The 12,232-nt window shown below is 42.9% G+C and overlaps 1 protein-coding gene across 3 annotated transcripts in view; it reads left to right on the forward strand.

Annotated features, from left to right (window-relative positions):
* The window catches only part of PPP1R42 (protein phosphatase 1 regulatory subunit 42), a 75,140-nt gene extending 64,900 nt beyond the window's left edge, over positions 1-10,240 (forward strand). For all 3 annotated transcript variants that reach the window (XM_038391953.2, XM_038391957.2, XM_038391954.2), the window contains one exon: positions 9,878-10,240. In XM_038391953.2, the coding sequence (XP_038247881.1) occupies positions 9,878-9,962 (85 nt within the window). In that variant the 3' untranslated portion in view covers positions 9,963-10,240. The remainder of the gene's footprint in view (positions 1-9,877) is intronic.
* The last annotated feature ends 1,992 nt before the right edge of the window (positions 10,241-12,232 follow it).

Here is a 12,232-nt window from a genome sequence, read left to right on the forward strand (position 1 = left end):
TATTCCATGTTGGTTACAGTAACTTTAATCAATTGAGAGAAGACTGGTGTATATCTCTCCTCCTTTCCCACACCATTCCCTGCAACATATATCCCCGTACCAACATTTCCAGCTAATCTCTCCCCTTCCCATCCAATTAAATCAGTAGCACTTTAAAAGCCATTAGCATGTAAAACGTTGTTCCTTGCTATCTGGTGGCCTCTGCTGCTGTATAACATACCACAGGCAGAAACTTACTGGAGGGTTGCACATTCCCTTGGTTACTTAGCCCAAGCTGTATGCCCAGCCAGGTCCTGTGGCTCCACTAGGCCCCTCATTCATGCTTTGGTGAGGCCTCTATAGTCATGCCCCTGGTCCACTCAGTTCCCCCACCACACACACACACATTTCATTTCCCCCACCCCACATGGGGTGGCATGTACCTTAGCTTTGTATTTCATGGTTTTCAAATGGGAGAGCAGGCAGAGGGGGTCAGATTCTCCAGATCCCAGCCCCCTTGAGAAAAAGTAGAGGGGCTCAGATGGGATAGGTCCCCCAACTCACATGGGGAGCAGGGAGAGGGACTCAGAGTACTCTAGCAGGGCAGGGGACCCATTTTCTAGAACACACACAGAGGGAGACGCTAAGACCTCCTCAGAGCAGCAGGGTCCCAAGATTCCAGCACACACACAGAAGGGTAAAATGTAATGCTGATAGGCTGCCTAATTCTCTGTACTGCTCTTACCAATCAGCCTCAGCTAAACTAGTAAATGGACGATAAAAACTAATATTGTACTTAAGTGTTTATTGAGAGAACTGCGTTGTTCATGACTATGAACAGTCACCTATGCAGCTTTACTTTACAAAAAAGTTTGAGATTCTAGACTTTACATGTGAAATCAAGAAAATACTTTTATTTTAGACATTGAGCCCTTTCTGGAAGAATATATGCAACAAAGTACAGACACTGCTTAGTTATATACCTATACCCCTTTTGACCTGAGCAGCTAGTGAAAGTTTGTATCCCTGTGGATGTTCCCCTTGGGAGTAGAAATTGACGATGGAGTCTGGTATTTTCTTTGATGCAGTCTTATTTATTTGCAAGTGTGGCAGGGTGGACTAGGTCCGGAGGCCCCCTGCTGGAGGCCTCATGGCCTTGTATCACCCTGCCCCAAAATATAGCAGAGAGAAGTCCTCCAGACAGCCTAGAGTGGCTACAGAGGAGCGGCCCATCAGAGGGGCTGATGGAGCAGCCAATCTGGGGCCAGAAGGGCCCTATATAAGACAAGCAGCAGAGCAGAGAAATTCAGTTGCTGTGTGGAGCTTGATGAGGGAAGACTGGGTGCCTAGATGAACACCAGCAGGACCATGGACAGCTCACTGCAGAGAGCTCACCAGACAGAACAGAGCTCAGGGAAGGCTGCCAAAGACCTGGTGCCTGGCTGGCTGGATAGAATAGTAGCAGGTCCATGAAAAGGTCAGTACGGGCAGGCTGACCCCGGGGAACTGAGCACAGAACCTAGCCAGACCTGAGGAGGGTACTGAGATGGGTCCTACTCGTCTAGTTGCAGACTGAGCCCAGGGAGGGCTGCTGATGAGGACACCAGCTGAGAGTATTGAGATGGGCCCTGACGGGGTGGTTGAAGAAGGCAGTGCCTCTGGGAAGAAGCCTAAGATCTATGGCCCCATACCAGGGCTGAGATAAGAACTTGGACTGTATACCCTGGAAGTGGGGACAGTGTATGTGGCTCCGTCAGAGGACTGAGTCGCTGAAGACCCGCGAAGAGAACCATCAGCTGGGGAGGGGAGGTGCTCATGAGAGGTGGGTACCACCCTGATATAAGAACTAAAACCAAAAGCAAGCTCGCACCCAACCAACCAAAGTGGGCTGCCTGTGAGAGGTGGGTGCTACCCTGAAAAAAGACCGTGATTGCAGGTATATTGGCCAGAGAAAAGGGGACGCTTGTGAGAGGTGGTTGTTGACCCTGTTAGCGCAAGGAATATAAAAAACCCTGTTTTGCTGAACACAGGAGTAACTGAAACCAAAAGGTAATAGTTTCTTTGCTTACAGACCGAAGCCTCTTTAGCCAGCATAAGACCAGAAGCCCTCTCTCTAGCTTCTTCAAAGCCAGGGGCACAATTGTGGGGGGTGAAGGCCCCCTTGGCCCCTCACCAGAGCTGGAAATTTGGTCCAGCTGCCCCTCCAAATTTGAATGGTGTTGCAACTCAATGTGCCTGGTTTCCCCCCAATCTTTGCAGTCCTTTTGGCACCCAGGACACTGGGCACTCACAGACCACATGGAGAAGCAGAGTAGGGGGCACCAGGAACCCTCAGTCCCCGGGAAGATGTGAGGATTGGATCTGGGCTTTTGGTGGTTCCTGGGGAAGCAGAGATGTGGAAGGATGTTGGGATCTGTTGCTCCCAAAACTGCCTAGGCCCTGGTGGGGATGGTGCTTTTCAGCTTGATCACCTCTCTGGATAAGAACTTGGGGCTGGATGTGGGGTGGGGAGACCTAGGGGCTGAGTGTGGATGGGGACAAGCTTGGAATAGTGTGTGGGGAAGAGTGCGGGGCTGGGTTTGGGGCAGCAGGAGGGGAATACACATAGAGCTAGGTGCAGGAGGTAGAGGCTGAGCACATGGCTGGAGAGACAGCAAGAGAGCTCAGGACTGAGTATGGGGAAGTAGCTAAGGGAGAGCTCAGGGCTAGGTACAGGGGCAGAGAAAAACATGATGGGTTGAGTGTTTGGGGCTCAGTACTGTGGGGACAGTGTGAAGGAGAGAGCTTATGGCTGAGTGCATAACAGGGGAGGGAGAGTTTTGGGTCCCTCCTTAGGAAAATTTGGGTTGCACCCCATAGCTGGTATCATACACCATGTTTGTCAGGTTGTCTCTCTGTCTTCCTTCACTTTTTCTTGTGTGTTCTCTCTGGTGCGCATTCTCTCTCTCTCTCACTCACACACACACACACACACACCTGGTCAAACAATACCCCATTGAACCCTCTTCCCCCATGGTGCTAATTTTTGGGCGTACTACATTCTGCCTTGTTTTAGGTGGATCTCCTTAATGTCTCTTACAGCTATCTTGAATGGTGTGTTCACGCCAGTTAGTCTGAACAAGAATCCAACCAATTCAGTCTCTCCACAGCATCTAAATTCTTCACAAAATTCTTAGCTGTGGGGGCTACATATTTAAGGAGGCAAGGCTTTCACATCTATCCATATCTAGACAATTGGCTGATCTAAGTCATGTCCCATCTGGATGTTGCTGCATCAATGAACTTTGTCCTCTACTTGTTCAAAGAGTTGGGCCTAATGATAAACTACAGAAGATCAACACTCAACCCACTAGAGACGAGAGCTCAGAGGAACTGTAATCAATTCCAAATCAGCAAAGCCAGACCTTCCAGAAGAGATTTCAGTCTATCCAATCATCTCCAATATCAAGAGAAATCCATTAATGCAACAGAGATCCTGTTTCAAACTGTTAGGCCACATGTCAGCTTGCACTTACATGATACCACCATCCAGACTTCCCCTGTATCCATTTCACGGCTGGCTGAAATTGGTGTATCAATCTATAAAACATCCAATGAACATGTTTGTCTTAATCACACATCATGTCCTGTAGTCGTTAAATTGGTGGACAGATGTTCAGAATATTCAAAAAGGGAACCCTTCTCTGCTCCTTCACCTAGTCACAGACACATCAAGAACAAGTTGGGGTGCTCACTTCAACCACCTCCAAATGCATGGAATATCGTCCCAGGAGATGAGTCTCCACATAAATGTCCAAGAACTCCAGCCAATCAGATTAGTCTGCAAGGCATTCCTCATAGCTTTAAAAATTCCACCATACATATCTTCACAGACACATCTTTGATATATTATGTAAACAAGCAAGGAAGCACCTGTTCATCACCTCTGTGTCAAGAAGTGATCAGACTATGGACATGGTGTCAACTTCATCTGATAACTCCAGGTGCTCTTCATCTTCCACGAGTGAACAACAGCTGAACGGACATTCTCAGCAGATAATCTGTCACCAGTCATGAATGATCTCTGAAGAATTCCATCCTCACATCGATATTTCAACAATGGGGAAATCCCACAATAGACTTATTTTCCACCAAAGAAAAAACAAAGTGCTTGGCCTTTTGCTTCAGGGAGGCCTGAGCCCAGGATCCATGCAAGATGCCTTTTTCATACCATGGAATCAAGGTCTTATGCATACATTTCCTCCAATTCCTTTAATATCCTGAGTCAGACAGGATGCAGCTATATTGATCCTGATAGCTCTTTATGGCCAAAGCAATTCTGGCTCATGGATTTCTTCCAAATATCAACTCAGTGTTCAGTAGCACTGCCAGACTGTCCAGACATAATATAACTGAACAAAGATCAAACTCTTGATCCAGACCTGAAATTATTGCACCTGACCGCCTGGATGCTGGCTGGTTAAGTGCCACTGATAGATACTGTTCATTACAGAAGCAAGAAATCCTATTGCAAAGCAGGAAGCCCTCCACAAGAAAAACTTACTCAAAGTGGGAAAGATTTTCAATGTGAGCATCCCTGTGCAACCATGATCTGTTGCATGTTCCTATTCCCATGATCCTTGATTACCTTCTGCACTTAAAGCTCGCTGGGCTCTCAATTAGTCTGCCTTGCAGCGATTTTTGGCATGCCATCCTCCTGTCCAGTCATGCTCATTTTTTTTTCCCCCAACCTATTATCCAGATTTTTACATGGGTTGCTTCACCCTGATCTATGATTAGGAAGCCCCCTCCTGAATGCTTTGTATACCACCTTACTGAAGAGGGGCTTTTTGGTCAGCCAGAATGGTCAGCAAACTACAAGCTGTCATGGCCAACCCTCCTTTTACAACATTCTACAGAGATAAGATAGTATTGAGACCTCATCCTAAATTTATTCCCAGAGTTGTTTCAGACTTTCATTTTAATCAATCTTTTAATCTCCCCAATTTCCAAACCCACACTTCTCCCCTGGGGAAAAGAATCTTCATACTTTAGATATTTCCAGGGTCTTGCTATTGTACCTGAATAGGACAAAGCCCTTTAGACAATCCCTCCATCTTTTTGTTTCCAAAAGTAGCACTTCTAAAACACAAGCCATTTCTTCTTGGAGAATATCTAAATAGTTTACCCAGTGTATTTCGGTTATCATAGGCTGATATATCTCTTCTCAATATCAAAGTTCATTTGACTAGCACTCAGACTGCCTCATTTTCATGCTTCAGAAATATCCCCATATCTGAGTTCTGCAAGGCGGCCACTTTGAGTATTCCCCTCACTTTTATTAAATATTATGCCCTTGACCTGACCTCAAGATCAGTGCCAAATTTGAGAGAGCAATGCTAAAACACTATTTAGTTAGTGTCAGCTAGGACTCTTCAATCCCATCTTCCAGATGGGGCCCTGCTTGTCAGTCACTTAGAGTGGGAGCCACATGTACAAATACTCAAAGAAGAAAAAAAATCATACTTGGCTTGCAGTAACAATTCCTTCTGCTAAATGTTTTTTCAGTGTGGATCCCACACACTGCCTTCCATCCCTGCTTTTTTTGAGTTTTCCTTAAACTGAGATTCTGAATTAGTTAGGGAACTGAGCTCTCGCTGTGGGTGCTCTACTCTTTATGCCATTGGTTGTGGAGAGGTGAGGATGTGCAGGATGCTGGCGTGTCTCTACAGATACTGCTATTCCGAGTTTCTGATCTTGTGCATGGATATCTAAAATAGGATCCACATGGACAAAACATCTTGAAGAACCCATAATTACTGTATGGTAAGTAACAGCTTTTCTCTAAAATGTTTCTAGTGTATGTGATTGGACATGTCCATTACCAAATATTTGCAAGTGAACATGTGATGTGTGTTTGTGTGTGTGTGTGTGTATATGTATGTGTGTGTGTGTATATATATATATATATATATATATAATATATATATATATAGTGGAATTTGATCAACTGAGTGCATATTTCAATGAACTCTACGGCTTGTTTCTAGAATGTAATATAAATTTATTTTAACAGTGAGTAAGAATTGTATAGCTGTAAAGTGCTCTGAGTTCAGATGCATTATAAATGTTTTTTTATAAAAGTAAGTTAAAATACTGTCAGCTTCTGAGCACACCATGTGTTGTCCTTCAAGCTCTGATCTTTGGTAACATTGCTGCTTCAACTTTCTGATGCAGCAGGCTGCATTAGCAAGGGAGCTAAGTGTCTGTGCTGAGATGGCACTTCAGTGCTGATGCCCTGGTTCACCCAGGAGTTGAGGTACCAGCGCCATAGGTAGCTGAGTGGCTCTGTGCCAAGGTATTGTTCTTGAAGGGCGACCAGGCAACAGCACCAGGCAAGTTACTGTCTGCACTGGAGAGGGAAAAAAAAAGAGGAGTACTTGTGGCACCTTAGAGACTAACAAATTTATTTGGGCATAAGCTTTCGTGGGCTAAAACCCACTTCATCGGATGCATACAGTGGAAAATACAGTAGGAAGATATAGATACACACACACACACAGAACATGAAAAAATGGGTGTTGCCATATCAACTGTAACGAGACCAATTAATTAAAGTGGGCTGTTATCAGCAGGAGAAAAAAAACCTTTTGTAGTGATAATCAGGATAGCCCATTTCAAACAGTTGACAAGAAGGTGTGAGTAACAGTAAGGGGGGGAAAAATTAACATGGGGAAGTAGTTTTTACTTTGTGTAATGACCCATCCACTCCCAATCTTTATTCAAGCCTAATTTAATGGTGTCCAGTTTGCAAATTAATTCCAATTCTGCAGTTTCTCGTTGGAGTCTATTTTTTAAGTTTTTTTTGTTGGAGAATTGTGACTTTTAGGTCTGAAGTTGAGCTATCAGGGCGGTTGAAGTGTTCTCCGACTGGTTTTTGAATGTTATAATTCTTGATGTCTGATTTGTGTCCATTTATTCTTTTATGTAGAGACTGTCCAGTTTGGCCAATGTACATGGCAGAGGGGCATTGCTGGCACATGATGGCATATATCACATTGGTAGATGTGCAGGTAAACGAGCCTCTTAGGATGTGGCTGATGTGATTAGGTCCTATGATGGTGTTTCTTGAATAGATACGTGGACAGAGTTGGCAACGGGCTTTGTTGCAAGGATAGCTTCCTTGGTTAGTGTTTTTGTTGTGTGGTTGCTGGAGAGTATTTGCTTCAGGTTGGGGGGCTGTCTAAACGAGGACTGGCCTGTCTCCCAAGATCTGTGAGAGTGAGGGATTGTCCTTCAGGATAGGTTGTAGATCCTTGATGATGCGCTGGAGAGGTTTAAGTTGGGGGCTGAAGGTGATGGCTAGTTGTGTTCTGTTAGTTTCTTTGTTGGGTCTGTCCTGTAGTAGGTGACTTCTGGGTATTCTTCTGGCTCAGTCAGTCTGTTTCTTCACTTCAGCAGGTGGGTATTGTAGTTTTAAGAATGCTTGATAGAGATCTTGTGGGCGTTTGCCTCTGTCTGAGGGATTGGAGCAAATGCAGTTGTATTTTAGAGCTTGGCTGTAGACAATGGATCATGTGATGTGGTCTGCATTAAAGCTTGAGGCATGTAGGTAAGTACAGTGGTCAGTAGGTTTCCAGTATAGGGTGGTGTTTATGTGGCCATCGCTTATTAGCACTGTAGTGTCCAGGAAATGGATCTCTTGTGTGGACTGTTCCAGGCTGAGGTTGATGATGGGATGGAAATTGTTGAAATCATGGTGGAATTCCTCAAGGGCTTCTTTTCCATGGGTCCAGATGATGATGTCATCAATGTAGCGCAAGTAGAGTAGGGACCTTCAGGGACGACAGCTAAGGAAGCCATAAAAATGTTGGCATACTGTGGGGCCATGCGAGTACCCATAGCAATGCGGCTGACTTGAAGGTATACATTGTCCCCAAATGTGAAATAGTTGTGGGTGAGGACAAAGTCACAAAGTTCAGCCACCAGGTTTGCCGTGACGTTATCGAGGATACTGTTCCTGATGGCTTGTAGTCCATCTTTGTGTGGAATTTTGGTGTAGAGGGCTTCTACATCCATAGTGGCCAGGATGGTGTTTTCTGGAAGATCACCAATGGATTGTAGTTTCCTCAGGAAGTCAGTGGTGTCCCGAAGATAGCTGGGCGTGCTGGGAGTGTAGGGCCTGAGGAGAGAGTCTACATAGCCAGACAATCCTGCTGTCAGGGTGCCAATGCCTGAGATGATGGGGCATCCAGGATTTCCAGGTTTATGGATCTTGGGTAGCAGACAGAATACTCCTGGTCGTGGTTCTAGGGGGTGTCTGTGCAGATTTGTTCCTGTGCTTTTCCGGGGAGTTTCTTGAGCAAATGCTGTAGTTTCTTTTGGTAACCCTCAGTGGGATCAGAGGGTAATGGCCTGTAGAGTGTGATTTTAGAGAGCTGCCTAGCAGCCTCTCGTTCATATTCCGAACTATTCATGATGACAACAGCACCTCCTTTGTCAGCCCTTTTGATTATGATGTCAGAGTTGTTCCTGAGGCTGTGGATGACATTTTGTTCTGCACGGCTGAGGTTATGGGGCAAGTGATGCTGCTTTTCCATAATTTCATCCCGTGCATGTCGGCAGAAGCACTTTATGTAGAAGTCCAGTCTGTTGTTTTGACCTTCCGGAGGAGAAGTCCATGCAGAATCCTTCTTTTTGTAGTGTTGGTAGGAATGTTTCTGTGGATTAGTGTGCTATTCAGAGTTATGTTGGAAATATTCCTTGAGTCAGAGACATCAAAAGTAGGTTTTCAGGTCATTGCAGAATTGTATCATGTTCGTGGGGGTGGAGGGGCAGAAGGACAGGCTCCGAGATAAGACAGACTCTTCTGCCGGGCTAAGAGTATATCTGGATAGATTAACAATATTGTTGGGTGAGTTAAGGGAACCACAGTTGTGGCCCCTTGTGGCATGTAATAGCTTAGATAGTTTAGTGTCCTTTTTCCTTTTTAGAGAAGCAAAGTATGTGTTGTACATGGCTTGTCTACTTTTTGTAAAGTCCAGCCACAAGGAAGTTTGTGTGGAAGGTTGGCTTTTTATGAGAGTATCCAGTTTTGAGAGCTCATTCTTAATCTTTCCCTGTTTGCTGTATAGGATGTTGATCAGGTGGTTCCGCAGTTTCTTTGAGTGTGTGTGGCACAAATCTCTCAGCATAGTCTGTGTGGTATGTAGATTGTAATGGATTTTTTTTACCTTCAGTCTGTTTTAACCATCCATGCAATACACCAGCAAGAATGTGCATGAACAAAATTCAGTTATGCAATCTCTGCATAAAAATTAATACCAACTTTAGATGAATCACTAACAAAATTCATTGACATGAGTTTTCCTAAACATTACTGAAAAACAGATTTTGCAGCTATTTTTAATCTGATACTATATCTCACTTAGATACATGGATACAAAACCATGCACAGAACTTTGTATAATACAATTATGAAAGCTACACCAATCTTGTAACACATGATAAAATAACCAATAAATGTGGTCAGAGTTCAGGGTTTCTTATTGGTTGTTCAGGATGATGGCACATATATGTGAGCTATCAGTGTTAGAAGGGAGATAGTCTGTGGTTCAAAATCTTTTCTGCAACTCATTTTATCAGTTCCCCTTTTGAAGGACATAACTCTTTATTTCCTTGATTTTTTTTTTATGTTTTGCCTTGGTGAGCTCTGCAGTCTAGCAAGCTTAACTCAGAGTTAAAGAACTTTTTTGTGGGGGATTGATATATAAGGGGACATCAGCACATGCTGTGTCGGGGGGGCATACGTTCAGGGACAATGAATGGTAAATGTTAAACGTGATTTTGACCAACACATTTGACTTTATTAGAAAAAATGTGATTGTGCTTAACAGTATGGTTTTTATTTTGGTAACAGTCACCTGACCTTGAAAGACTCTCAAAGTTCACTGCCAATAAAAGATCTGTTGGAACATCATCTCCTCAGTCAGATACCCCTGTAACCAGAGACTGCAGCAACAACTACATCTTCTGTTCACTTAATTCTCAACAGAATTTATTGCAACATCATAATTTGAGTATATCAGAGCCAGTGATGAAATGATCCAAGCAAGAGCCTTATATTTTAATTCAGAAAACACTAAAGAATATTTTGTACAAGAAGATTTTCCTTTTTTGCTCACATAGGAGAGTGTCACCACTATTTTCATAATATGTGTGGATGCATTAATTTATGCTTATTTTATGGTAATATCTTCTGAAATAAAAGGCTTTCAGTTTGGTGATAGTTTCATTTATATGAGAGAAATGCTATAACTACCAATTGTACAGATTTTGCTTCCATTAAAATCTGAAAATTATTAAGAGGTATTCAAATACAAATTTACATGGATAATCTTGACAATTATCAGTCTGTTTTGAACTTATTTTGGGGGGAAATATTTGTTAAGATGTTTGTGTTGAGGCAACTCAATTATGTCAATTTCAGTCAATCTGTTTTCAAGCCTGGGCACGGTACAGAAACTGCAGTAGTTGCATCAATCGACCTCCGGGCAGTAAATGAAGACCAAGTGTCCATGCTGATTTTTCTTAGATCTATCAGCAGTCTCTGATAACACTGATCCTAAAATTTTGTGTAAATGATTGTGGTCCTGAACAACCTAGTTAAGTCTGCTCTGAGGCGCTCCCTCTTCTAACAACAACAACAAAAGTCAGAGCTGGGCAATTACTCACCTCGCTTTAGTGCTCTCTCTCAGTGAAGTACCACAGGATTCCATCTTATCACCCCTGTTGCTCAATGTGAGGCCATTAAGGATATGTCTACACTGCAGTTAAAAACTCAAGGCTCTGTGTCAGCTGACTCAGGCTTATGAGGCAGGGGTTAAGGGACTATTTAATGGCAGTGTAGACATTTGGGCTCAGGCTGGATAGGCACCCCAGAGCTTCGGCTCCCGCCCAAGCCCAAAAGTTTACACTGCCATTAAACAGCATCTTAGCTCGAGCCCCATGAGCCCAAGTTGGCTGACACGGGCCAGCTATGGTTGTCCAATTGCAGTGTAGACTTATCCTACAAGTGTGAGTGAAGAGCTATGGTGACTTTGATATGCCATTGACATTTAGGTCTAAATTTCATTTGGTCTGACCTGACTCATGCAGTTGAGTTATTTACTCACTAGGGAAGCAATCAGAAGAAATGGCAGAGATTATATCATCCCTCTGATTGAGCAAGTTTGTTACTCCGGTTTGCAGTATGAGGATTCTGTTAAATATTAGCAGCTCCAGGATGCCCAAGTTACAGCTGAGGTCAAGACTGATTTTTTTCATCCATGCTCACAAAGGAGAGCATTACCTTCTCTTTTGAATGCTGACCTCACTGCTGGTATTAGTGCCTTTGTCATCTCAAGCTTAGACAGCTACAGTATGCTCTAATTAATACATTTTAAGTAAGGCTGTTGATTAATTGCAGTTAACTCACATGATTAACTCGAAAAAATTAATTGTGATTTAAAAAATTAATCGTGATTAATTGCAGTTTTAATCACACGGTTAAACAACAGAATACCAATAGAAATGTATTAAATATTTTTGGATGTTTATCTACATTTTCAAATATATCTATTTCAATTACAACACCGAATACAAAGTGTACAGTGCTCACTTTATATTATTATTTTATTACAAATATTTGCACTGTAAAAATTATAAAATAAATCGTTAAGTAAGTAGCAGTTACCCTTAATGATTTTTAAAATAAAAATACAATACAATTTTTCAACTATTATAGTATGACACGACAATGATATGAGATATATTCTGTACTACTACATCATTTAATAAAGTAAAAAAAAAAATAAAGAACATTTTGGAACAAAACAAATGGAAAATCCGGGTTTTGACCAGCTCTGATCTTCACATTACTGTGCTTACCTGTTCCCTGTGGGCCCTGTCCTGACTTTGACTTGTTAGAGAAATTTAATTACCATCAGTAGGAGTTTTGTGCATGGATCAAAGCCAGTATATGGCTTTAAGTCCCCTTTGAGACATGTCTGCTTATTTTAATAAAATAAATTAGCTTTTGCTGTGGAGGGGGGGTAGTAGAACTAGTATTGCTACTGTATTGCCTCAAATGGACAAACTTGCTAGCTAAATCCTGTTCCCAGAATTGGCTGTTGGTGATGATAAATAAAGCAGAAAGCACGCAGTTTGTGTTTCATAGCCCGCATGGTACTTGCAAAACCAGAAGATTATCCTTTAATTTAAACTGAGCAGATTT

This window comes from Dermochelys coriacea, chromosome 2, assembly GCF_009764565.3.
Source record: "Dermochelys coriacea isolate rDerCor1 chromosome 2, rDerCor1.pri.v4, whole genome shotgun sequence".
In the NCBI taxonomy this organism is placed as follows: domain Eukaryota; kingdom Metazoa; phylum Chordata; order Testudines; family Dermochelyidae; genus Dermochelys; species Dermochelys coriacea.